The following is a 27,308-nucleotide window of genomic DNA, read 5'->3' as shown; positions in this document are numbered from 1 at the left end:
CTTTTCTCACTCTCTGTATCGTTGCTCCCTCAGGCTGAGATTAGATCTGAAATCAATACATATCAGCCGGCAATGCCTGGGCAGCTCTTCTCACTACCAAAGTACTTTTAAGTCTACACACCTTCAGGTGCTTTAAGCATCAACACAATGATTATCTTTTTTAAGTTATTTTTATTTTATCTAAGTTCATCTTTTTTTAATGTTAACAGATCTGCTTCCAAGTTTGATTGCAAAGTCAGAGGAATGGTTCTTTTTGCTGAGGGGAGCGCGATCAGGTTAAGGCTTAGATCATTTTGTGAAGAACCCGTGATGTCATTGTCATTAAAAAAAATTTACTGCAACAAGCCAAGAAATGGTAATACAAAGATTTTCCCTCTGTAAAATAAGACCATTCTAGTTCAAGCCTTAAGTTTCTCAATAAAACTGAGTTAAGAGCTTCAGAGGTACTTAAAGGTACATTTTAAACTTTTATGCTCAGATTTAGTCTTTCCCCTGTTGGTACTTAAACCATTCATTATAACAGCTTGCCGAGAGTTTAAAGATTTGAATTTAGCTGAAAAAAGTATTTGATTAAAGTAATTTTCACATTATATTTCATAGTTCCCCAACATACAGCGTTCTGGTTCGGAAATATACACCGACATAAATGAATGTATTTTTAGGTGTGAAATAATTTCAATCAATAAGAGTAAAAGGATTATTTATTTAATTTTATTCAACACATACTGAAAATTGGCTGGGTGTACTACTTTAAAATTAACCTGAATTTATTTGAGAGAAAAAGGAAAAACATATATTTTGAAAAATGTGAGCTATCATAGAAACTGAATTAGTTGATTCAGGTGTGTGTCACCGCAATCAGCTATAATTCTAAACAGAACAGTGTATTAATAAAAACCTGCTGTAAGTAAGGCTGCGCCATATATTGCGAATATATCATCGTCATCATCATTGGTGCAATATCACAGAGGACGGTTTGAAATGCTGTAATTTATGGCTGATGTTAGTGTTATAAGTTGCATTTTTCATGCTTCTATATATTTAGCCAATTGGACAGTCTCACAGCAGCAGATGGTCACACAAAACACATGGCCCAAAAATATTAATAGAATAAGTTTTTAAGGTGAGGGAAGCACAGAGGAGGAAGAGAGGGGGAAAATTAATGTAAAAACCTGAAACTACTTAGGATGTGTGTTTTGTTTTGGAAGTAATTCTTTTCTTTTTATTCCTTTCTGTTTTTCTTTGTGCCAAGACAAAAAAAAAAATCTAATTTAAAAGACTCTACTTTGAATATTAACCTGCTGTCCTATTTCTTTTAAGCATTGCCACACCGCCATAGGCCTAAAGGTGGGGCAGGTGAGTAAGCACTAGAGAACAGACTGCAAAGTATACAAGGGGGGTGGAGGATTTGTGAAAACCCATAAATCATATCACTCCAAAATATGTAATGGATCAAACTACAACCTAGCTGATGCCAAGTCAAACACAAACCTGAAGAAACAGCTTTATTTGAATTGCGATCTAACTGAAGAATTGCAGCATAATTTGGTTATATAAAGTTCAGGTATTGCTAGGAGAACACGTCTAAATAACATTTTAGATATATTTGAAATTGTTTCTGCTGTAGAGCAGAAATAATGCCATGCAGTGCCTTACAACAACCACAGACATTGTCATTTTTTTTAGGTGGGGAAATAGAATGAAGATGATGCATTTCTTTCATTTATTATAAATAAATCTGCAAAGTGTAATGTAACATTAAGAACATAAGTAAACAAAGAACAAAAGAGAAAGGAAGGAATATTGCTGTCAAAGAGTTTAAAACAGGTTTCGGTCATGAAAGGCTACAGAAGCAGCTCATTAAGTGTGTTTCAAACCATCATCTGGAAATGCTAACCATCAGCCAGAACAGACAGGCTGATCAGAAGAGATGGAGAAATAGATGCAGCTACAGTAAATACCAGGTGATTCTGAAAGAAAACATGAAGGTAGAAATAGATTCAGAGAACTTCACCTTCAGGCAGCATAAAGTTTATATGGAAGCATGTTCTGCACATTCCAAAATCCAGTAAATAATCCAAATAGTATTGGATCATTGGGAACCTCTGCTTCATGTCACTTTTCCACCTCGTCTGATAGAAAGCTGTGAAGGCAGAGTTATCCAGAATGAGGACAGTAATGATAAGTCGGACTCTGGTCACTGCCCTGGGTTTGATTAAATCTGTCAGCATCTGAGTCCGGGTCTCACTAGGCCTCATTAGTACACAGCAAGTTTACCACCAGGGTCCTTAGCTCTCCTCTTAGCCAGGACTACAGGGTGCGATGGAGGGATATTTATCAAAAATCATCCTAGATATATGGATTAAAATGAAGGAGAAGGTCCAGATGTCAGAGCAACAAGGAGGAGAGATGTGTGAGGGGAGATTTTACATTGAAGAGCTTGAAATCAAATATCGGGATCAGAGACTGGAAGGTGAAAAACGATCCCAAAAAGTTCACAAAAACAGCAGAAGATAAAGACGGCATTGGATTTAGATACAGAAGTAGTCTACATAGTCTTATTTCCTTCCACTGTCTCCCTGTCTGGGTCATGCTCTCCACAGGTGCAGAACTTAGCCACTGTGAACAAAGAGGAAATCAATCACTGTTCACCAATCAGCTAAGCTCTGTATCTGGCTGGAGAGAAGATACAGAAAACCGGCCGAGGAGATTGACGTGGGGCCAAACCATCGCGCTGATGAGTCCCCTTCATCGTCATCATTTCAAATCACCATCTCCTCAAACATAATCATACAACCCTTAAGTAATCAGTTCCCTCTATAGTTCTTGTTTCTTCAGTGTGTGAGAGATTAAAGATGTTTGTGTATTGAAGGAGATCCGGTTGCCAGAGCAGCTGGCGGGGTCAGGACTGTGTGGTAATCCCTGGCAATGTGATTTTATCATAAGCCACAAATCAGCACGCCAGGAACCCTCACAGCCCAGACATGAAAGAACAAGATCTCCTCTCTGTCTCTTATTTTCCTCTAATGCTCTACCTACTGAATCCAGCTCCAGTTCACTGCTAACACCTTGAAAGCAAAAACTTTCTCTTCTCTGGCCTCCTGTTCCCCTCCCCTCACGTCTGCCAGCAGAACTCAGCCGTGAAAGACCACAACTGCAGATCATTCGCTGCCTCGCTCTCACCCGCTATTTCCTTGGTTGCCCCTCTTCTCGTCTCCTATTCGCCACGCTCGGCTGACCCGGCGATATGCCCCTCATTAAGAGGATCAAGAGGGATTCCAAAGGCATGTACCGGAGGGAGGAAAATTACAAGAGGGCGAGCCAGGAAGGAGGTGGAAAAAAAAAAAAGACGTGGAAAGACCACCCTACTAACCTACTGCAAGTTGTGCTTTTCAGGTTTAGAAACACAGAGGGGGAGGGAGCACGCCTTGATAGACATATTGTTTTCAGTTCAAACCCACACAGTCTGTCTCAGCAGAATCAACATAATCCACTGTGATTTGGTCTGCATATCTGAATGTGTGTGTTCAGAAGAGGGGACTTTTCAAGTGAAAGCTCCTAAACAGTCTATATGTAAAAATTCAAGTATGGACCAGACCTAACTTTCCAGTTGATTTGCCTTCACAGACTTTGAAAATATATATATTCACTCATCATGAATTAATGGCTGATATTTCAAAGAGGGAAAAAAAAAAACAGTTGGAGGAAAAGAGGGACAGAAAACAGAGAAGGTTAGGAAAAAGAGTAAGACTAGAAAATTGGTTGTAAAGAAAGGACATGAAAGGAGTGTAGAAGGACAGGAGGTTCTATAAAATACAGCTTAAAACAGGCACAAAGAAAAGACAAGATGACAAGCAAGAAAAAAAGGAAAGAAAGGAGACAAAGAAGGACAGGATACAAGGAAGGAAGGAATAAAAAAGTCAGAAGGGACCAAAAGTGGAACACAAGATCGAAAGAAGATAAGGATGTCTAAAAGAGAAGGACATATAGAAGGGACTGAAGAAGGTATAAAGGTACAGAGGACCCCCCAAAAAAAAAAGAACGAAGGACATGAGGACCAGAAAAGGATGGATAAAACTTAAGGGGGGGGTACAAGAAAGGAAGCTGGTAAAAAAAAAAAAAAGAATGAAAGAACAGTGATGGAGGAAAGGAAGGAAGGACAGGAGGCACTATATGAAGAAAGAATGGAGAACTGATAGCCAGCACGGTAGGAAGGAAACAACATGGGGCGGGGGATAAAGTCTGACAATCTTAACATTTCTTAATACTTTTATTTATTCTCCTATATTCTATTCAGACCTGGGCAATACTGAATCAAGTTTCACACTGTGGGAAACTTGTCAAGTAAGAAAATAAAGACTATTTCGACTCGGACTAAGCAGTGGAACATAAATCCACCTCCCTACCAAGAGAAATGAAAAGGCAGCAAGGAGGTCTGTTCATCCATCATTTTAATTGGAGTGAGATCTCAGATGACCGGTGGGATCCACTGATGTTTACGGGGATTTGTTTGGGTCAGTCCAATGGGAAGCTATGGTAAAACGTAGGGTATTAAACTCTAAATGCTTCTGCTGTCTGCTTCTCTGAGGTGACGGGATGAGGAGGATGCAGGAACATGCGGGAATGTTTGTGGCAGTGTATCAATGTCAGCAAGATTTATCAGGACTGAGCAACATGCCAAACCCTTGTAAGAAAAAGCCTTTCACATCCAGAGCAGATGCAAAAAAAAAAAAAAAACAGTTTGTGTTTGAAGATTTAAAGCCTGTCTTATGGCAGTTTGATAAAATGGATTTAAGGCTGGGAGGCTGAAGTTAGACATGTTTTTAGCTGCACGTTCTGACAAAGTCTGAGTTAACCAAGGTCACAGATGACTTCTTCAGGCTTATTAACCAAAGGAAGGTGAAATAATGACATAGCTTCATTTGATTTAAGGCTGCGGCAAATGATAGGCTACAACTTCAGCAGTAAATAAGTTTAGTCAAAAATAATTGACTCTTCCTGCTAAGAATAACTTTACTTTGATTGTTTTATGATCAGGAAATAAAGGTCAAAATTAAGGAATGATTCATAGTAAGAATGCATCAGTGAGAAGTTCCTTTAGATGACAATTTGATGAGGCTGGAATCCTAATATGTCCTGGCTTCATATTTACACATGTATAGGCACAACCAGGGAAACGTTAGTAAAATGACTTGAAATTAATTCAGAAACAGCTGCATCAGTCAGGATTGTGTGCAAAAATAACAATTCTCATTTTTTTTCGAGGCAGGTTAATGTGCTTATTTAGTTTTACAGCAAATGAGCTGATTACTTAACTATGAGGCGTTCATCAGAGAGAACTCTTTTTGCACTGCTTTTCAAAAAGAGCTCTAATTAGCATTGATCTGAAGATGAACAGTGCAAATTTAATCTAAATAAGTCATTTTTTTCTTAAAATAACTGCATTTCTTTTTGAATTGACGTGTTACATGAGACAGTTTGCCAATAGAACAACACGCTTTATATTTGAAATAAGAAAAAAAAAATTGCATTGTCTTATTTCAAGTACATAACATTTAAATATATTATTTTAAATGTAAAAACATATTCAATTGACAAATCATCCTATTTATCTACTCAAATGAAGGGTAAATGCTTTATTATTTTTTTTATTATTTCTTGATGGTTTTTGCAGTGAAGATCTAAACAACTTGGGTCCAGAATGTGGGGGGTCTGCAAAAACATTAGCCGCCCTTATCCTGAGCCTAGAACTGTACAAGCTAACTGCAGCCATGAACCCTTCCTGTTTTGTGGACAATTTATTAAGTGGCTGGAAAAGAAATGTATGTTTTAACAAAATCACTGGAGGGACATCTACTGCTGTGATTCTGTTGATACTATGACAACCACCTTTTGTCAATAGGGCAAATACTAATTCCCTTCTTCCAATATTACTCAGGCTTTTAGTGTTAAGATAAGCATCTCTCCTTCTGTAATCTCTTTAGAAAATCGATCTTTAATTCCAGTCCTTTAGAGTTACTATGCTGCAACCTTTTTAGTACATGCCTGATCCAACACGCCTGTATCAACCCTCCCTCCTCTGCAGGTCATCATTGTTTCATTTATGCCTGATAACGATAAATTTGCCTTCAAGCTGATTTCAAAAACACATGAGAATCAATCTGCTGCCACTCCAGCTTAAATCACACCACTTTGACCCAAAATGGATCGGTATTATGATTTAAGGTGAAACGAAAACGTGAGCTGCCGTACCCACGGCTGAACCAAGACAAAGATGGCGGCACGGGAGGATGTACATGTAGCTGCTGCTACCACATCGTTTAGAGGAAAAGGAAGAGCACAAAGGTTAAGTTGTAGATTTTCATGGCGTCTGCTGATATTTCATTTGATACAATAATTAGCTAAAACTAAACATTGGTACCAAGGTATTAGGGTTGGCTTTGCCCAATTAGCTCCTAAGATTCCACTAAATGTCCTTTTCCAGGTTCGATGGGGGCATTCCTAGATTACTAATGTAGGATAAAACCCGAGTGTTTCACATTATCAATCTGGCTCATCAGGTTATGGATATTTATTTTGCAAGTTATTGTGGATCAGGGATACATCTTAAAGTTTCTCCAGGAATGGAGCTGAAGATGTAACCAGATTATTCACTGTCCTGTCCTCTCTTATGCCGTGTTCTTAAGCTCCACCCACAGTTATTATTATTTTTTTTTTCTATAGGATTTAGGGCAGGTGGGTTAAGATGCTGATCAATTAGGAATCTATTGAACCATTTCTGAGTTGAACTTGATATAACCTCTGTATCTTTTCCTGTGAAAATACTTTGTCATGTTAAATTTTACAGCTTACCGGCAGGGGCAGCTAGATTCTTTAGATTTATTTATTCTGGTATTTCAAAGGCGCACCTATGAATTTAGTACGGTCTATTTTGTAATGAGGCATCAATAAACAGACTCAAATTAATTAAAGGTTAGATTTAAAGAAATAAAATCTGAAATAACTTTTTTAAAGTTGTTATACGTTTTTTTTCTAGAAGTGAATATAAATGAAGCTATGATTTCTCTTAATAGAAAAACACCCAAAAAAAACCGTCCTCCAATGTCTAGAGACTTAAGCTGTACAATAAATTGGATTACAATTAAATTACCAGCATGAAGGTTCACAATCTAAGAATCACAAACACCTTGAATGATGCAATTTTTAATGTGCTATAATATATCAGCTGCCAAGCATTGCTAGTATGTTTGACCACTTGGATGGAGCTTTATGTCCTTAATGTTTATGCTTGAAATGGAATTTAGAGAGCACAGAGTTCAGGGTGAGTGCTAGGACGCCGTGGTAATGAAAGCCACAGAAAGCAATCACTGATCTTAATCAATATTGTTACGGTAATAGTCCCCACTAACACTGCAAGGTTGTGTTTTCCTTCTATGATGCAAACATTCACTACATGATGATATTATTAACCCGTCAGCCTACACTATACTATAATCTGATATTGACAGTAAAAATGAATGTGGCTGTTTATGGCTTTAATCTAAGTAAACACATATACTATGACTAAATATATTGTAAATTTACTACAATGCCAATATCAATATTGCAAAAAAATTGTTTAACTGCTAAAAGCAATTTAGTTGTCATGGTTCTCTATAACAATATATTATATTTGGTGATGTTATTTTTTTTTTTCTTTAATAGAACAGAAAAGGATTTAAATAAGATTTTCATGTTTTATTTGATAAACTAGCAGACGTATCTGTGTTTATCTGTTTTACTAACACCAATTAGTTGTGACTTTTCACATCTGCTGTCTGTTTGCTACGAATCCTAAACGGAAAGTTGCATATTGCCTTTCTTCCTAATATTCTGCATCCTAATTTAGACTTAGACAGATTTTATTTATCATTTTGTTTACACAAGTGTGAAACAAAAAGAAATGTAATTTGGAACAGCCTCTGGACAATTTCATTTTTTTAAAAGTGCAGCCTTGAAAAATTGTAAAAGATGTGTATATATATACACTATATTGCCAAAAGTATTTGCTCACCCATCCAAATTATTGGAATCAGGTGTTCCAATCACTTCCATGGCCACAGGTGTATAAATTCAAGCACCTAGGCATGCAGACTGTTTTTACAAACATTTGTGAAAGAATGGGTCGCTCTCAGGAGCTCAGTGAATTCCAGCGTGGAACTGTGATAGGATGCCACCTGTGCAACAAATCCAGTCGTGAAATTTCCTCGCTCCTAAATATTCCACAGTCAACTGTCAGCTGTATTATAAGAAAATGGAAGTGTTTGGGAACGACAGCAACTCAGCCACGAAGTGGTAGGCCACGTAAACTGACGGAGCGGGGTCAGCGGATGCTGACGCGCATAGTGCGAAGAGGTCGCCAACTTTCTGCAGAGTCAATCACTACAGACCTCCAAACTTCATGTGGCCTTCAGATTAGCTCAAGAACAGTGCGCAGAGAGCTTCACGGAATGGGTTTCCATGGTCGAGCAGCTGCATCCAAGCCATACATCACCAAGTGCAATGCAAAGCGTCGGATGCGGTGGTGTAAAGCACGCCGCCACTGGACTCTAGAGCAGTGGAGACGCGTTCTCTGGAGTGACGAATCGCGCTTCTCCATCTGGCAATCTGATGGACGGGTCTGGGTTTGGCGGTTGCCAGGAGAACGGTACTTGTCTGACTGCATTGTGCCAAGTGTAAAGTTTGTTGGAGGGGGGATTATGGTGTGGGGTTGTTTTTCAGGAGCTGGGCTTGGCCCCTTAGTTCCAGTGAAAGGAACTCTGAATGCTTCAGCATCCCAAGACATTTTGGACAATTCCATGCTCCCAACTTTGTGGGAACAGTTTGGAGCTGGCCCCTTCCTCTTCCAACATGACTGTGCACCAGTGCACAAAGCAAGGTCCATAAAGACATGGATGACAGAGTCTGGTGTGGATGAACTTGACTGGCCTGCACAGAGTCCTGACCTCAACCCGATAGAACACCTTTGGGATGAATTAGAGCGGAGACTGAGAGCCAGGCCTTCTCGTCCAACATCAGTGTGCGACCTCACAAATGCGCTTCTGGAAGAATGGTCAAAAATTCCCATAAACACACTCCTAAACCTTGTGAACAGCCTTCCCAGAAGAGTTGAAGCTGTTCTAGCTGCAAAGGGTGGACCGACGTCATATTGAACCCTATGGATTAGGAACGGGATGTCACTTAAGCTCATATGTGAGTCAAGGCAGGTGAGCAAATACTTTTGGCAATATAGTGTATATATATATATATATATATATATATATATATATATATATATATATATATATATATATATATATATATATATATATATATATATATATATATATATATATATATATATATATATATATATTCACATATACAAAATCTCTTGCATGAAAAGCAAAAACATCAGCTGCATTACTCTGTTTTTGTTATTGCTTTCTTTCAGGTTAATGAATACAGCAAGTTAAAAAAAATTGATAGAATAGACAATTAAATTGACTGCTTGGCATCGTTATTTAAATTGTGTAACTTCTAGGTGCATTTATCTTTCTCTTTGTTCCTTTTCTTACCCTCAAAACCACAACTTTTCATTTAATGTCAGAGAGAGAAACTTTTAGCTGCTCTGGATAAGCCAGGAGGCCACTGGTTGACAGCTGTGATTATGCATATAAACAGCACCCAGCGGAGGAATTCCTGGCTGAACTGTTTGCAAATCACTCCACATTGAGCCGAGACCATCCTGAGCCCTTCAGAACATGCTCACTGACCCATTTTCTCTGCTTTCCCGTCTTCCCTACACAGTTTGTTTGAGGAACAAATTCCCAAATACCTTCTCCAACAAATATGGTAATGGTGCTGCCTTGAAACCGCAAGAGTCTATGAGCTCATTTTTGGGTCAGAAAGGAATGCGTAGCAAAGGTGTCCAACAGACTCACATGTAGACTATCCACTGGAGCTCATGGAATCAAGATCAGATCAACACAAAGCTTTTGTAAAGAGGCGCCACAGCAGAGCACAGGCTCAAATATGACAAAGGCTAAGTTCACAAAAAGTACAGATTACCCAGACATGTCTTATTCAGAGATGTTTTGAAAGAATCTCTGAAATTAGTGAGATTCTTTGTACCCGATCAACTTAAATTGAGTTTTTGAACTTATGCTGCTCAAAGTGACCAGCGTTTCTGCCAAAAGGTTTGAGCTAAAAGACAAAAACAGAAAAAACGTACACCTTACATCTGGTGTCAAAGGATCATCTCCTCCACCACTCTGCGTGCTGATTGGTCCATTTCCTCCTGGACTAATGCGAGACAGCGACGGGCCAATGCCTGCTGCTCTGGATCCTCCTGAACCATCAGCTCCCCATAAAGATACACACCCATTGCCTGAAACACAGTGTCTGTTTTTAATTTTCTCCACATCTTTTAAAAATACTAAAACCGCAGTAGATTTCTAGGCTGATGATGATTTTACCTGATCCTGAAGCAGGAAGTGCTCAACATCGCAGTAAGCCTGAGAGTAAGCATGCTTGATCACCAGCTCACACCAACGATGTCTGACCTGCAAAAAAAACACTCTGATATTCAGTAACATTCAAGATTTCACACAAAAAACAGACCTTGTTTATATTTATTTACAATAAAGATTTGTCAAATTAAGACATTTATCATGGTCATCAAAAAACTGTTTTGTAGAACAAATGTATGTGGAAGTCCTGGCAAATGTGCAGTAGGACTGAAATCAGTAGATATTAATGAAAAGCACATTACTGATGCAGATGAATAAAAAAATCCACTGAAGCAACAGTTGAACCTCCTCAGATTAACATATAAAAACTTTAGTTTTTCAGAGGTAGGCAGAGTCTGTTTACATACACATGTTGCTGAGTTTAGTAAAAGTTTCACTAATAGTTTTATCGCATGAGAATGTCTCTTTTTTTAAGTGTTTCTGTCAGATCGCAGGTATCGAGATCGTAATCAAGAAATCATGTATTAATGTCAGTTATGCTCCCTCTATGACCATAAAATAATATTAATGCAGCTGTTAGGTTTTTTTTTTTTTTAGATAATTGTTTAAAACTTTTTGTTTTCTCACACTGCAAAAACAATCTAGAAATAAGTAAGTATTTCTTAAATAAAGTGTATTTACCCTTAATTTGAGTAGGTAAATAAGATGATCAAGCCAATGGAATGAGTATTTTCCAATTAAAATAAAATATTTAGATCATATGCATTTGATCTAATTATCTTATTTTAAGATAATTAGAAATTAGACACTGCTATTGTTTTTTATTATTTAAAATGTAAATTGTCTTGTTCCATTGGTTAAGTGTCTCACTTGCCTCCATAATTCAAGAACAAATGCACTTATTTTAAGAAAAACAGTTTTTGGAATAAATGGGTTTCTATGATTTAGACAAAAAAACAATAATCTTTATGTGTCATTGCAAAGAATATTAGAACATTTATTTTTTCCTCTGTATTTAACCCATTTCTCTTTGCGTTTTTTTACACTATGAAACATTTACTACTAAATCTGTTACGGCAATAAGCATCTTCATCGTGCGGCACTTCCATCTGTGCCACAAGAGAGAAACGCTACAAGCTATATAGGGAATGCAATCCATGTATTTGAGGCATTTACGTATATCGACACAAATCGTTTAATAATTCATACCTGCCGTTTTATTTCTAAAAACACAGAATTTTAAATTACTGCATAAACATAACTTCACTTGATCTCTTCAAATGTCTGGAAAATTATTCTTACATCATCAGTGAAAAGCACACCAGCTTCCATGGTCACCCTTTTTTTATTACTAAAAAATCTGTCAGAATTAAAAGAAATGATCTTCTGTTAAAAAATAAGATGTATAAATGTGGAATTATCAGTTTAGTTCTCTGAATGTGTATTTTTTATGTGACTGTGTGCATGTGAAAGTTAATGCCTGGCTTTTTCCCTGGAGGATCAATAGGAGCTCTGTTGCCTCGGTTACAGGAGAGATCAGAGGCTGACTCTGTCCCTGACTCAACCATCATCCGTCATCATCTGATACGAGCGCGCACGTGAGTGTGAGTCTGTGTGCGTGAAGCTAACAGAGGACAATAGAAGATAAAGAACTCAGATAAAAGAAAAAAAATATCAGGTTTAAAATCATTTAAAGCCTCATCACTTCTTTTAAATCTGTTTCCCCTTGTTGCCCCTTTTTTTTTTTGCGAATGTTTCCAGTTTTCTTAGACTAATAAACTGTGTGCGATTTCTGGTGATTGATTTGATCTAAACAGCTCGAGCTTTTGGAAAAGAAAAAGGTTTAAATAATGATTCTGAATATTATAAAAATGTGCTTGTTTTTAATGTTTTTTATTCCTCTACCTTCATCCCTGCAGTGTCAAGGTGGAGGCTGAGTACTGCTTTATTTAGAATGCAAAACAATTTGTTTCACCTGCTTCTAAGCTGTTTTTAAATAAAAGTATATTCATTGGGGAAGACAAATCCCCTCCAAAAGCAGATCAACTTAAAAATCAACTCCATTTCCCTCTAGAAATGTGTTGTCTTTAAAAGAGCGTGTTTACCCTCTAGTGCCAGTTCTGCCCTCCTGGCCTCTGCAGCCCCAGCAGCTGCTCACTATAATGGGTTACATTCCTGGGGAGAGCCCTGGGGCAGAGCAGCTGCTTGGTGCACCTCTTTTTCTCCCATTTTTTTTTTATTTTTTACTATGTTTCCTCTCACAGGGCCCCTCTTCCTGACAGCACATGCAATTATGCAGTGACATTCCTTCATTTATTACTGCACCACTGGTCTTGCCTTCACTCTTCTATAACAACAGTTTTATCACAAACAGGCGTTACAACTGTTGCTTCAGCATCCAATGTTCAAGCTCAGTTGCAGGCTCTCTTTTGTCTATAGTTGCTCTCCATGCCATCTGAATGCACAACATTTAGCATAAAACTATTGCAAGTGCATGGATGTAAACGTGATTTAGTTGACTATCCACTGAGAGAGGTCGCTTTAAGACATTATGCTTTGTCTGGATCATTGGTAAAAATAGAGAATACAAGTCAAAACAATTTTGACACTGATATGCACTGTGAAATGATGATTGATAACCTTATCCCTTTGCCAGCCAATCTGGCAGCTGCATTTTGAACAGTCAGGATGTCCCAACTGTTAATGTCAAAGGGGGACATAAAAGTTTGCGCTGCTTTGGTTCAACCAAGCATTTATATTTTTACTGTGTTGCTTCAATTAAAAAGACTAAGAGTTAACATCATTTTAAAGAATTTTCAAGTGCTGTTATTCTTTATATTTTCTATGAACAAAAATAGATTACTGGGTTTTATTTAAATTACTTTGACATCACAACAACTTTCTGATATGTAGATAATATTTAGTTGAAAGATTTGAAGTTAATGATTTAACATTATGTATTTGATACAGCAGGAAACGTCCATCCATTCATTTGCTGACACGCTTAATCCCAAGTGAGGTCGTGAGGGGTGCTGGTGCCTATCTCCAGCTGTCTACAGGCGAGAGGCGGGGTACACCATGGACAGGTCGCCAGTCCATCGCAGGGTAACACAGAAACAAACAGGACAAACAACCATTCACGCACACACTCACACCTAGGGCGAATTTAGAGAAGCAAATTAACCTAACAGTCATGTTTTTGGACTGTGGGAGGAAGCGGGAGTACCCGGAGAAAACCCACGCATGCTCAGGGAGAAAATGCAAACTCCATGCAGAAAGACCCCGGGGCCAGGAATCCCACCAGCAACCTTCTTGCTGCAAGGCAGTAGTGCTACCCAAGGAAACTTTAAATACCTAAAAAAAATCCGGATGCATAAATTTTTCAGACAGCGATAAAATGGATACATTTGGTGGCATACATCATACATCCAATGCTAAAAGTTTGAGAGCAGTTTACGTTTTGATTAACAACGTTTATAACACCACTAAGACCTTTTCTAGAAAGTGTTTTCTTCTTGGGCAGACTTTGCTGTTATTGATATACACTTTATTATACCATATTTTGTATGTTACGTAGCTGACTTACAGCATACTGGGCAAAAGGTGCAATACTCTGTGATTTAAAAGGACAGCACCTGTCATGGTGTGGGAGGCGGGCCCATAATGCAACAGCACTTTTCTGTAACCATAACAGTCAAGATTGCAGCTACATCTGAGTGACGTTTCAATGGCTTCCTTTATTAAGTCCCAAAAGAGCTGCTGATATTGTTAAAATTTCAACAACTGGCCGCTTTTGAAAAAAAGAAAGATGTTTTTGTTTCAGATCCGTATTACCTGATTGGTTATTACCTGTTTCCACTGACTCTATTAGTCCCGTCTTTGAAACCAGGCAGTGCTCTTTCCAGACTATGTCTATGTCTTTGTCTATGCGGCGTAGGTCAGTCTGACTGGCCATGCCTAGAGGTTAACATCCATGTTGGCAGATTATTCCTTAATAAATGTAAAGCAAAGAAATAAGGGCTTAGTTTTAGGGCTGAACAGATTTTGTAAGAATCACATCACCACTGTGAAAAATAAAAAAGGAATAAAAGTTTCCATTTGGTAAATATGAAGCAGTAGTTCTTGGAGGTTTCACACTCAGGGCAGGGTCCTTCTTTTCTACCAACAACCCAAAAAGCTACTTTCTACTATGTAACTTATTAGAACATGTAAGAATGAAAATATGAAATTTATTTGACTCTAGGTGGGAAGCAAGAGTTGAAATAAAATCATAAAGTTCACAATCATTAGCCAAACCTGGCCGTGCTTACATTTTTAATAAAACAAAACAGAAGGCGCCTCCAATCCCTGTGACTGAACATGCAGAAGGCCGTAAAAAACTAATTTGATGTGCAAATAATAGTCTGTCTGTAAGAGCTTATTGTTCTCCTTGTCTGTGCCTCCCTGGGCAGTGAGCTATATCCTCTAGTTTCAATATATATCGATGTACGTATATGAATATGTCTGAATAGGGCTCGATGAATGTGGCTCTGATATAAGGAGCTTTGAGTGCTTAGTAAGCGCTGTTTAAAATTCCCTACATTAACCCTCTGCTCTGATGTGAATGTATTTCACTTTCACAGTGTAAATACCGTGAAAGGCTCACAAATATATGGCTGCAATATCTTACTGTTAATCCGCAAAATCGAGCAAAAGCACCAGAAAATGGAAACCAGCCAAAAAGTTGTGGCTGATTGTTTTTTCATACTTAACAGAGCTTTTTTCTTTTCCAATTTCCCTACGGAGACTTTTAAGGCATGGAGGCAATTCAATCTCTTTATAGGGTTTCTATATTTTTGACACCAGAACCCTTAACCCATTATAGGGCACTCAGGAAAATACTTTGAAATTAATAAATACAAGCCAATAGTATTATTGGAATCCAGGGTGGCCTTATTATCTTTGGAACGTTAAATAAAATATGTATATTTTGATGGGAAAAATGTATGTCAATGCAAGAAACTCCAACTTGCTCGAATGTATTAGGAAAAATAACAAAACTGCTTCTATAAGGAAATCTGTGAAAAACACTCAAAGAGTGAAAGAAACAAATTTTTTCGCTACATCAGGCATTAATGCTGATATAAGGGCTAACATTTTTTACTTTTTTAGCATAGCTTATTAACTGTTTTTTTTTTTCATTAAGCTTTTTTACTTTTTTTTTCTTAACTTGTTAACTTTTTTCATCTTAATTTGAAATATAGGTAATCATTCAAGGGCTCATCTAATTGGTCAAATGCGAAATAAGATGTACAGCCATGTAGCAGGATCTTTGCTGAATGGCTGGATTTGTGCTCCATTTGTAAGGGGTATGCAACTGATCAAAAACGGTAACTTACCCTATAAGGGGTTAAGAAGTTACTCCAGTTAAATGTGAGATTGCCCCAATTGCATTTGAAAATATAACTTTTGCACGTATGGGCAAAACCCTAACACGTTTCATGCATTCTTGGTGCCCTTTTACAGAGCCTCCTTAGTTTAAGTTTTAAAAATCCTTCTGTTGGTCTGATAAATTCATCCTACATCAAATACATGAAGCAGAACCTGTAGTCAACAAAGGCGACAGAAGTAGCTACCTTTGACATGTGTGCGCTCCATCACTTTAGCACATGCAGAGTCACACAGCGTCTTGAATCACACTTGGTTCATAGGAAACAGAGTGGGCCAAAGTCACGCACCCACATTCATGCATGCAAACACATGCCCACAGCTTAAAGTCCCACCTGCACAAATATTCCCGGACTCTTAGTACCAACACAAAGCACTCTGGCTGCACGCACAGTCAGCCTTTCAATTTTGTCCACATTTTTTAAACTAACAGATGCACTACAGGTCAGTATTTTCTACTCAAAAACAAGCCCTCTTATCACTTTAATTACACAACATATTTGGTTTCTGTAGAGATTTGTTAAGCACAGTGAATATAAAACAATATAAAACAACATGCTATGATCACATCCGACTGAAATAAAAAATTAGTCGAACTAATCACTAAAATGTACAAATACTCAAGGTATGCAATTCACCCAGTGGGATTATTTAATGACATAAGGTGGCATGTAAGCCGCTGAAGCTGTGAAAACAGCATTACAAGGTGGTTGATCAGATATTTCACAATTTATTTATAGTGATATTACAGAAACCTCAACATCCATTCATTTCAAGCTATATTCATTATCTTCAAAAAGCTGCAATTATTTTCTGTGATTATGTGTACGCAGTTCTGAATTATCTAGAGGAATATGTAGAAAAAGGAAGAAAATAAGCTAGAAATGGTGAGAAAAATACATGGACCCCTTTATGAGAGAGATAAAAGTGATTAACCTCTTCAGAATGAGACGCCCAACCTCAGACAGCACGGCTGCCCCTTTACACAGGTGTGTGCAAGGGAAACTGTGTGTTATTTTCTGCATCACTATGCATTAGAGCCCAGCTTATTTTTAGAAAATTGAGAGTTTTCTATTTTTCCTGGAAATTGTACAGGAGAGTGTGATTTATCTGCCAGGAAGTAAGCCTTCAGGGTCCTGGCCAAACACAGAGTGGCCTTTGTTTAGTCACTACAAGATCAATAAGCAGCCGCTGGGAAATTATTTTACAGGATAAAAAGGTTGCCTATTTTTGTGATATTATACAACAGGCAAAAATGGGAGATTTTGATTTAAATGCTACATATGACTCATCAAGTTTTTAGTAACAATTGGAGTGACTCTACATAAAACATCTGAGTCCCATTAAACCCACAGCAGCCTCAACAAAACAGCTCGTATAACTAATAGGAAGTTGTAAAAACGTAAATATGTATCAAGTTTTTCTTTTCAGCGTGAGCAGTATGTTAATGATGGAGGTTATCGCAGATAGTTTGTAGATTTTTGTAGCAGCTGCTTTGTGACCCCTGCGCCCATGTAGTTCACAACAGCTCTGCACCGTAAACACTTTCGATGTCAATGCAAATGCCTCCACTGCCAAAAATACATGCATTCTGTTTTAAAAGTACAAATAAAATTGTAGGTATTAAGACAAACAGCATGGAATGCGTATAGTATATAGGGCTATATACGGCTAGTTCATTACAGTAGGAGGAGAAGAGAACCACTGTTACGACAATTATAAAAGTAATCTCAAATCTCACTGCCTTCAGATGAGAATAGAAAAGAGAACTAGATTGGCTAACAAAAGCTTTCTTCCTAGTTAAACGTCTACGCATTTTGTCACATCACAGCCAAAAAAAAAAAAAAAAAGATAGAAGAAGAAAAAAAATCAATGATTTTTATTAATATAAAGTTGAGACCAAATGTAAATTTTGAGGAGCACATACAGTATGGACATTTATCACTTACTTTTGACAAATAACATCTAAATCTATATCATAAAATATGGCATCATCATATAGGGTCTTCTGTATCACTTCCCTACTGAAAATCATCCCAATCGTAGTATTTTTATGATTGAACATGCTAGTTAAAGATCCAGATTGAAATTTTAAGAAGAACCTGGGAGAAGACTTGAAAACTGAATTTCTGATATAACTCAACTGAATTTGACTTTTCATCAGATCAGACAAATAAAAAAAAAAAAAACAAACACAGAAAATTGTTCAAGCCAAGGTTTGTTAGAGGTACAGTGGAGGATTTTTCAGGATTTTTTAAAAAAGACACTCACTCTCCACTTAAAAAAAAAATGCACAGCACAACCCTGTACCCGCTCCTAAGGGGGAACGCCTATTAAACATGTGCGAGAGAGCGTGCACGAGCCCATTTCTCCTCGAGCACGCTCTGTTTAAAAGCTGCTGTTTGCATCTCTCATACAAGCTTACCTTCCAAAAGAATATTTGCAATTTTTCCACGTCAGACTCACTAGTAGTGAAAATGGGGATGATCACGTAGGGAGGCCTTACGCAAACATATCACCAGAATGATTGACTATTAAGGAGGACCACCTATTTTGATGATCCACCTGGAAAAATAACATCCTCCACTATACCTTTAACTGGTAGAGCTACACCCCTAAAAATATATCTTAATTGTAGCACAGATATGTTTTACAAAACATTGAAAGGGGGCTGCTAAATAAAAAGGCACTCTACAACTTTTACATTCCCATATGTAAGTGTACGATTTTGTATTTCAAACATGTATAAAGTATGTATAAAAACATACACAGTTTGAAACACACAATTTCCCATCCATTATACAGATATGTACAACTTTATGTTTATTGCTTTCTTAGGTTTGTGGTTGTAATGTGACAAAATGGGAGAAACTCGAAGGTGCATTCATACCTTTCCAAGAAGACGCTGTATTTTTTTTTTTATATATATACCTGGAAACAAGAACTTGCTTATGTGTCCTCACTTGTCCGAGCTTATGCCCATGAGGAGTCTCACCTCAGCATCTTGTTTCTGCAGGCTGTAGGTCTTTTGCAGAGCACGCATTGATGACACACTCAGCTCTGATTCCTCCAGCAGAAGCTCCAAAAGCATCACCAGCTGGTCCGCCGTCAGCTGAGGGCACAAAATGGTTCATAATATTATAGAAGCTAACTCATAAGAGTTACCCAGACACATTATTAAAGATTATACCATCTTCATACACCAAACAAGCAAAATTATTGAAGCTTTTAAATTAATTTAAATCCTGGATATTGCTCATCTTCGCACAAGCACACTGATATTGTTTTCTACAAGTTTAATTTTCTTTTCTCTGCCTTGACAGCAAAGAGAGAAAATAGATCCGTAGGAAACAGAATGTTTATTGAGTTTCTTAAATACAAGATGAAATAGATAAATATTGCAGATCAGAGATGGTAATTAAATGAGTATGATAATTTAGGGGAATCGTAGGCTACAAAGAAATGCTGCCAACTGGAAGAAAAGAGAAAATGAGATAAATAAAAACTTTAATATCTGAATTTAAGACAGAGAAGTAAAATGGAAGAAAGCTTTCTTTCTTTGTTGGATTTAAACTAAATCTATGAGTCCTGTTTAAGATTAAGCAGCACTGTTAAAAGACCTGGAGTTCCATTGTTCAACGATTTCTTGGTAAAAAAAATATATAAAAAGGTTTTTCAAGAATTTTTGTCTTCTGCTGCTTTTATTCCTTTATCCAAGAGTAAACAACCTATTTTCTTCAGATGACTAACATCTTCAGAGACAAGTATTCTGGGAAATCATGTGGGCAGAGATATGAGAAAGTGGCTTCCTCCTCTGGGGACAGCTATGCCCAGCCTTGCCTGGCTTCCCTGATGGGTACACCCAACGCTCCCAGCCTGGGACACAGTTAATGGCTGAAGGCCCCGCAGAGACCAATGTGAAAATGAGTATGAAGCTTGTGTGCGACTGAGGGGAAACAGAGCGTGAGAGACCAACAATACATCCTAGCCTGAGTTGGAGAAGGAAGCATGTATGGATGTAATAAACAGCTACCTTCGTGAAACATAAGACAGCCACATTACAAACAGAAACATTAATGTACTCTTCTGACATTTTATATGGAATGGAGGGCAAGAAATGCATGCTTTTAAAATTATTTTATAGATGGAAATCTGAAAAATGTGCCGTGTGTTTGTGTTCAGTCCCCCTTAATGAATACTTTGTAGAATAACCTTTGTGTGCGTCGACAGCTGCACTTATTTGAGAGACGTCTCTACCTGATTTCAGATCTACGAAATGAAATTCTTGGAATTCTTTTTTGCAAAATTGCTTAAACCCAGGCAAATAGATTCTCAGCCTTCATCCCTGCTTTCTTCCGGGGTTGCCCTGCATTTAGTCCAGCAGTCGTCCCACCAACTAAACCAGATCTTCTGACACTACTCATGCTGCCAGCACCATGTTCCACCTGCTGTGTTAATGGTGATGTACAGGTTTCTACCATACATAGTTTTTCGCATGTAGATATGAAAACTGCACTTTGGACTCATTTCATGTGCACATTTATCCATTGCTTGTGGAGAACTTGATACTAGACTTGTTATAACTTTTTTCCTTTTTTTAGCTAGAGCTTTTTTTCTTGCCACACCTTCATAAAGGCCAGAATTTACAAGTGCACAGCTAGTAGTTTTCCTGTCAACACATTCTCCCACCTGGGTCATTATAGTTCATTACGAGTTATGGAGTACTACTTGACTGTTTCTCAGATTAATGCTGTCCTTGCTCAGCCGTGTCAATTTTCTTTCCCTCGTTAGACGTTAGATTGAACAGGGCTCTGAGATGTGTTTCTAAGGTTGAAGTATTGTTTTAAAAAGCTATTTTAAACCTTGTCCCAACTGCTGTTTCTCTCTAATGTTCTCCAACAAACCTCTGAACAGTTGGACTTAATGTCAGCTTTTTATTAAAAATATAAAAAGTAGGAACATTTTTGCAAGGCACTGTTTCTGCTGGAGCTGAGGGGAGTCACACCTAGACAGACACTGGCAAACAGTCAAACTGTACCTGCCCTGCTGGCCCACATAAACACACACATCTAAGATTATCTAACTCCATTAAACATGTGATATCCCGTCTTCCCCTCGACTGACTCCCCTCTCTCCTCCCTCCATTTTGTGAAGGCTGAGTGTTTTCTGAAGTGGCGTCTCCATCTCTGAGTTTCTTTGGGGCCCACCCATGATCCCTCTTTATCTCCCCCACTCCCCGCCCCACTAGACTTTGAAAAGTAAGGAGTCTGCGGCAATAAAACACCGCTCTGGCAGGCGTGTTCACACAGCCCTTCCTCTCGCTGTAACTGTGAGGTCCTGTTTTGCCTGTATGTATTTATGTTGCTATGGCGGTAATCAATACGTCTGCACAAGTGTCTCCAGAAACAAATTCCTGGTCAGTGATGATACTTTAGAAGCTGGTTCACACTGTTATTATCCTATCACACACAAAGACTCACACGGCGTACACTTCATGACAGACAAGGACGCGATTGGGTCCCTTACCAAATGTAACACGTCCATGACCGCAATAAAAACACTCTGCTGCACTGTAACAGGAAAACACCCTACTGACAGCGCAATTACTAACATACTTAAGAATAATACTTTTTTTAACTAAAATTTTCCAGTTTGCTATGAATTATAGGAAACATTGGGAGCTTTTCCACTCCATTAAGTCAAATGTGCGTGTTTTGTTTTTTACTATCCACTCTCCAAATTCTTCAAAAAAAAAATTGCAGTTTGGGAAGGGAGTAGAAAGAACACATCCATTCAAACAGAGTACTTCTTGACTTTGATTACTTAAATCTTTGGTTTTTATTTTGCAACCTTAAAAAGATGAAAAAAGAAAAAGAAATCAAGACAAAAGATAGGAAAAACTGATAATTAACTTCCTGTTCTTATCACACAACACCATTTTGGAGAGAAGCAAATCCAGATATGATTTGTTTATTCACTTCATTATAAACATCTAAATATATTTTTCTTATTGTAAAATCTTTAAAAAAAACAAAGAAACACCATTTTGGTTTTATAATTGCACATTAAAATAAAATTATTCAGCATAAATAATTTTGCAACTCTGCAAGATATAATTTAAAAGGTTGGCAATAGGTTTTCATTGCTCGGGTTTTCTTTCTTTTTGGATGAAAAAGGTTGCAGCCACAGTAAACGCTAACGGTTAAAGATTCTCTAAAAGTGAATATATTAATCCCTGCAGCATGTTTCTAGAGTCAGGCTTTCACCTTCCTTCCTTTTTTTTTCTCTACATCCTTGGGGGAGTGGCAGCCTAGTGCTTAGGGCATTGCGCTTGGAATCCAGAGGTTCTGAGTTTGAGCCCAACTCCCACAGACTGACACTCTGGGTCCCTGAGTAAGACCCTTAACCCCACACTGCTCCTCGGGTGCCACACAATGGTAGCCCACTGCTCCCCAAGGGATGGGTTAAATGCAGACAGTTAATTTCGTTGCTTTGTACTTGTGACAGTGTGATGACAAAGTTGATTCTTCTAACCTGTTTGTAGTTAAAGCCAAATAAGTTTTCTTTTACTTTTTCACCAGGTGTGGTAAATTTAGACCAACATCCATGCAAAAATACTCTCCTCTCAGAATCATTTGTTTAGAGTTGAATTTTTGTTTAGCCATTTCACCTTCCTAAACATGATAGCAATAAAGATGGACAGGTACTTCTTTAACATCACCTGGTTTTAAATATTTAATCTGCAAACTGAACAGATGAACCTGACAGCTGAAATATTTTCTTGAAAATAAAATTCCAAAACGTATTTATTTTTCCACACTTCACTCACACCATGAAAAAACCTTAATCAAACTCCAAACTTTTCCAGACTGCAAAGCTTCCATTATAGCACAAACACCATTCCAGTGCAAACAGTGTGCTGACAGAGGTCTGTTTCACCATCTCTACATTGAATTAAGATTGGTGAGGACCTTTGGGAAATATGCTGCTGAAATGTCCTCTCGCACACATGACCTCTGAACCTCTACAGAACAATGACACACAAACACCCATGAGTGTGGATGTATGTATAAATACAGACTGGTTAGCTGACTGACAGCTCAATGCCGCACAGCTTTAGACAGGAAATGATGTCCACCTTAAAATATGAGAACAACAAAACAGTCAACTATGTTTGTTCAAAACCTCAAACCTAGGATCCATCTAGTGAACAATAGATGGTGCAATGTCCTAATATGGAAAAATACCTCCCCAGTTTTTGCTGTTTTTAGTGCACCAAATAAGAGGTACCTGTAGAACATTTTAGACGATAGAGATGAAAGGTATTTCTATCAGTAAAACTTTCTTCTTTGGAGGGTTTTGAACATGAGTGTTTTTTCTTTTTCCCTTTTCTTCAGCAACTCTCTTCTACATTATTTCTGTGGCGATGGCACTTATCAGCTGTCTTTCTCTGTACAAGGCCGGGCAGAACAATGCTATCTACCAATTTAATTGTTATCCGCCAGCTAGACCCCGTTTGCTAAATGAGGTCACAACACCTAAAAAAGTCAGTGCCAATGTTTCCTCTTATTGTAATAAGACTGATACACAGTATGCTCTCCCTACTGAAGGAACCACAGTTGGCATCATCTCATGTTTTTCCTCTATCTGCTGAAATTGACAAAGTAAATACAGCAATTAAAAAAAATTATTGAAAATGTCAACTGTGTTTTGCGTCAGATGTATGGTATTTGTAATGGGGCTATTAAGATGGAATTCATTCCTATATTTGGATTAACAACCCAATTAATCCAAATATAGGAACAAATAAAGATAGCTTAGCTCATAGTCTATTAAGGTATCAAATAATAAAACAAAATGAGGTGCAAAAGCCAAAGACTGCCTTTAAAGGTAAAGTCTGTATCTGGTGTTTTGACAAACCACAGATACAGCACTGGGACTTGCCCAACAGCCGATACTGCACTGTTATGTCACAAACCAGTAGGCGGCAGTAGTGTTCTTTGACAAACATGGATGCCTCCAGTAGAGCACATTCACATGAAATTACTCTTAATTAAAAACACATATCATTTATTAAAAAAGTATGTAAGTATGAATTCATTCAGAAGTTTGAATTCTGAATATAACTGGAATTTTCCTTTAATACTATAAGGTTTCTTATCAACAAGGTTTAAAACGAAAACAATGTCATGATGGGTAAAAGCAAGACATCTAGAGCCCCAATTTTAAACTCATGGCCTCAGACATGTTTCTAAATGCCTACATTTCCCAGTAAGCACATTTAAGATCATGATTTTGGAGGGCAAAGAGCCCAGTTTCTCCATAACTAGGTGTTCTTGCAAAATATCTAAAGAAAAAAAAGGGAGGCTCAAGGGGGGTCAAGAGAAAATCCTGATGAGGTACCCAAGAGCCAATGTGCCACCACTAAGACTTTCAGAACAACTTAAGGGTGCAATTGCACACACGTTATGTTAAACTGGAGAAATGACACCATAAAGGCACCATACTAATAGTATTGTTTGGAAGTGAGGAAATCATGTCGTGAGATTGTTTATCCAGCACCTGGTACAAGCAAATTTTATTTGAGTAAAAGAAGAATGAAGGGAAGAACACCAGAAGATTTTTGATAGGACTATAAAACTAAAACCAGGATAGATCCATCAGCTCAACAATAACCCAAAAGAAGAAAGAAAACTCATCTCTAATCATGGTCCCTAACCCTAAGATTTAAGAGGTCCAGTCAAACACCTGACTGGAAATCTGTGGAAAATCTATGGATACAACTTAAGAAGAGAGTGCATAGAGGATGATCCAAGAATGTTAATTGAGGACAGTATTGAGCAATAACCACAGCAGAGTGAAAGCTTTTATACTGAGTAAGAAACTTCACATTTAATACTAATTCACTATAAAATTCCCCTTTATTACACATACTTTATGGGTTCATTAGATTATTTCCTACATGAGGTTTTACTTGAGTTAAACAAATATTGTGAATTTCATATAATAACTGAATAATATATTCACTGGGAAATGTTGATCTGTTTAACAGTTGATTTCCGTGCTGTTGGAATTGCTTTTTCAGTTACTTTCTGCTCATTCGTTGGCTTTAGTAGAAAGATGATAATGGATATTTAGATCATTTTTGACAAATACAAAGGAACTTATGAAAGAAATTAGCCACAACTAATAAAGACAGAGAAAAAGTCAGCCAGGCTGACTGTTAAAAAATAACGTTTTTTGATGCTGAGGTTAAAAGACACCATAAAACCCCTTGAGTCAAATTTCTGACTTGTGACATTATACAGTGAGTAAAATCTGACTAGAATTGACTTGACTTTAAAGTAAGACAGATGTTTTTGTAATACCTACCCCTCCGCACCTATGGGGGGTGCAGGGTTGTCCTTCTTGTTCAGCCTAACAGCAATATGGGGGTCGGAGACACTGACTGAGTGTGACATTATAAAAGCAAACTGTAATGTCTGAGAGGCCGCCAATCGTTTGTGCGTGTGTGCGTTTGTGTGTGGTGCCATTCAGCCACCCACGTTTTATTTCTGCCTGACCGCAAGCTCGTAAAAACACATTCTGGCACCAGCAGCTAAAGGGCTCGGCCCGCCCTCCTGGTACTAGGGTTTCATTCTTTCTTTCATTCGGATCCTTTTCTTTTCTCTCTTCTGTTGCCTCTGTCTTTAAGGCCGTCTGCTGTCTGTCTCTATTCCAGATCTTTTCATTACATGTTTTCAATGGGGCAAACTCTTGTGTTTGGCTCAGGCAGTAAAACACTCCCCTGTTGTCTTCCTTATACCTTTCTCCCTTAGTTCTGCACATCTAGCCCAAAACACTCCTCACATTAAAGTATAGCTGCATACACAGATGTGACAGCTTTGCAAATATCCACTTGAAATTAGCCTATACAGGTGATGGGAAAATCTTTAAAACAAGGTTTACTCCTACATCTGTACTTATTTTTTTCTGCATTGCAAAAGTTTTTTTTTTTTCTTGAACCTCTCAAAATTATCTTTAGTGTATTGTACGGTACTTGGATTTATAGGACAAACCAGCACAAACTGGTCAGTAATTGTAAAATGGGAATCAAAATCTGAAGTGCTGTGTGCACAAGTGTGAAACCATCTTTATATGAATACTCTAAATAAAATTCAGTGTAACCAACTGCCTTTATGTAGGTGTCACCTAATTGGTAAATGTAAAATGGTAAATGTCCTACCGAAAATATGATGAATCTCAGTATAGATAAAACTCATCCTGGAGGGCTTTACATGTTTGTTAGAGAACATACGGCCTAATTATTGCGAAAGAACACACCAGTAATATCCAACTCAGCTTGACATCGGCATGTCTACTCCGACACAAATAATTGGCAGCATCATAAGGTGGAGAAGTTTTTCTTAACTATGTCAAAGTTAATGGGAAGGGGGGAAGCAGTACAGTTACCCTAAACGTACAGCTTTAATGGAATGGTATGATCCAGGTATATTCAAAGTCCAAATCTCAATGCAATTGAGATTGATCTCTGACTAATCAATTTTCACAGATGTTCTCCATCCAGTCTAACTGAACTTGAGCTTCATTGTGAAGTTAATTAATAAAATATTTCTGTGCCAAATGCAAAGCCTAAAGAGACATTCCCAAAAGTTAACTGAAAGCCAGATATCATATCCCCTTCATATCAAAATTATGCACTACTTTGTGTTGGTCTGACAAAAAAAGAAAAGAAAAAAAGAATCCCAGTATTTTTGTGTTTATTGCTTGAAAATGTTTCAGGGTTATTCATATTTCCATAAAGACCCATGACACCATGAGGCCCTTTTAGCAAAAAGGCCTTAACAATTTTCAACTTGACTCATGGAAGCATCCAGGGGAGATTTTAATCAGGCAATGTAATGTGAGGATGTTATGAATATAAACAGTGGCTATAGACAACAAAAGACACCCCAATCTTAGTCTAAAAGGACAAAAGGATAGGCTGCTTATATAGAATTTCAATCCAATTTTGGGTAATGGGTCAGAGCTAGAGCAGGCCTATGGGAGACATTAAAAGGTTATCTATCCCTCACATGCAAACATTTCAACTTGTGCAAGGAGCTGCCTGTTTTTCTATCATCTAAAAAAATTATGTCACACGTAGTGTTTCAACAGCCCAGATGACCTCGACGATGACTGTCAGAGCAACTGTCTATCTTTAATTGATCATTAAAGACGCTCGTTCGGTTTGATGATGCTCTATCCAGCAACCGCAGCAGACACAGATAACAGAAAGAGGCAGAAGATTGTGTGTTTACGGATCTCTCTGCTCCAATCAGTCTGGCCCTTAATCAAAACATACAAAACAGAAGCACGAAAACAGACAAAAACAAAAGAAATGGAACAAGC

At 37.8% G+C, this 27,308-nt stretch overlaps 1 protein-coding gene across 6 annotated transcripts in view; it reads right to left on the bottom strand.

The window, feature by feature from the left end:
• LOC119781105 (aminopeptidase O (putative)) overlaps positions 1-27,308 on the bottom strand; it is a 140,401-nt gene that overhangs the window by 3,724 nt on the left and 109,369 nt on the right. For 4 of the 6 annotated variants that reach the window (XM_038281474.1, XM_038281477.1, XM_038281476.1 and 1 more), the window contains 3 exons: positions 18,913-19,029; positions 10,497-10,583; positions 10,253-10,408 (listed from right to left, as the gene is read on the bottom strand). In XM_038281474.1, the coding sequence (XP_038137402.1) occupies positions 10,268-10,408; positions 10,497-10,583; positions 18,913-19,029 (345 nt within the window). In that variant the 3' untranslated portion in view covers positions 10,253-10,267. The remainder of the gene's footprint in view (positions 1-10,252; positions 10,409-10,496; positions 10,584-18,912; positions 19,030-27,308) is intronic. The other 2 variants (XM_038281475.1, XM_038281479.1) reach the window with 2 other exon arrangements.

This window comes from Cyprinodon tularosa, unplaced genomic scaffold (genome assembly GCF_016077235.1).
Source record: "Cyprinodon tularosa strain WSP-4 unplaced genomic scaffold, ASM1607723v1 ctg171, whole genome shotgun sequence".
Taxonomy (NCBI): Eukaryota; Metazoa; Chordata; class Actinopteri; order Cyprinodontiformes; family Cyprinodontidae; genus Cyprinodon; species Cyprinodon tularosa.
The sequence above is the reverse complement of the archived record's forward strand: the minus strand, read 5'-3'. Positions and strand labels throughout refer to the sequence as shown.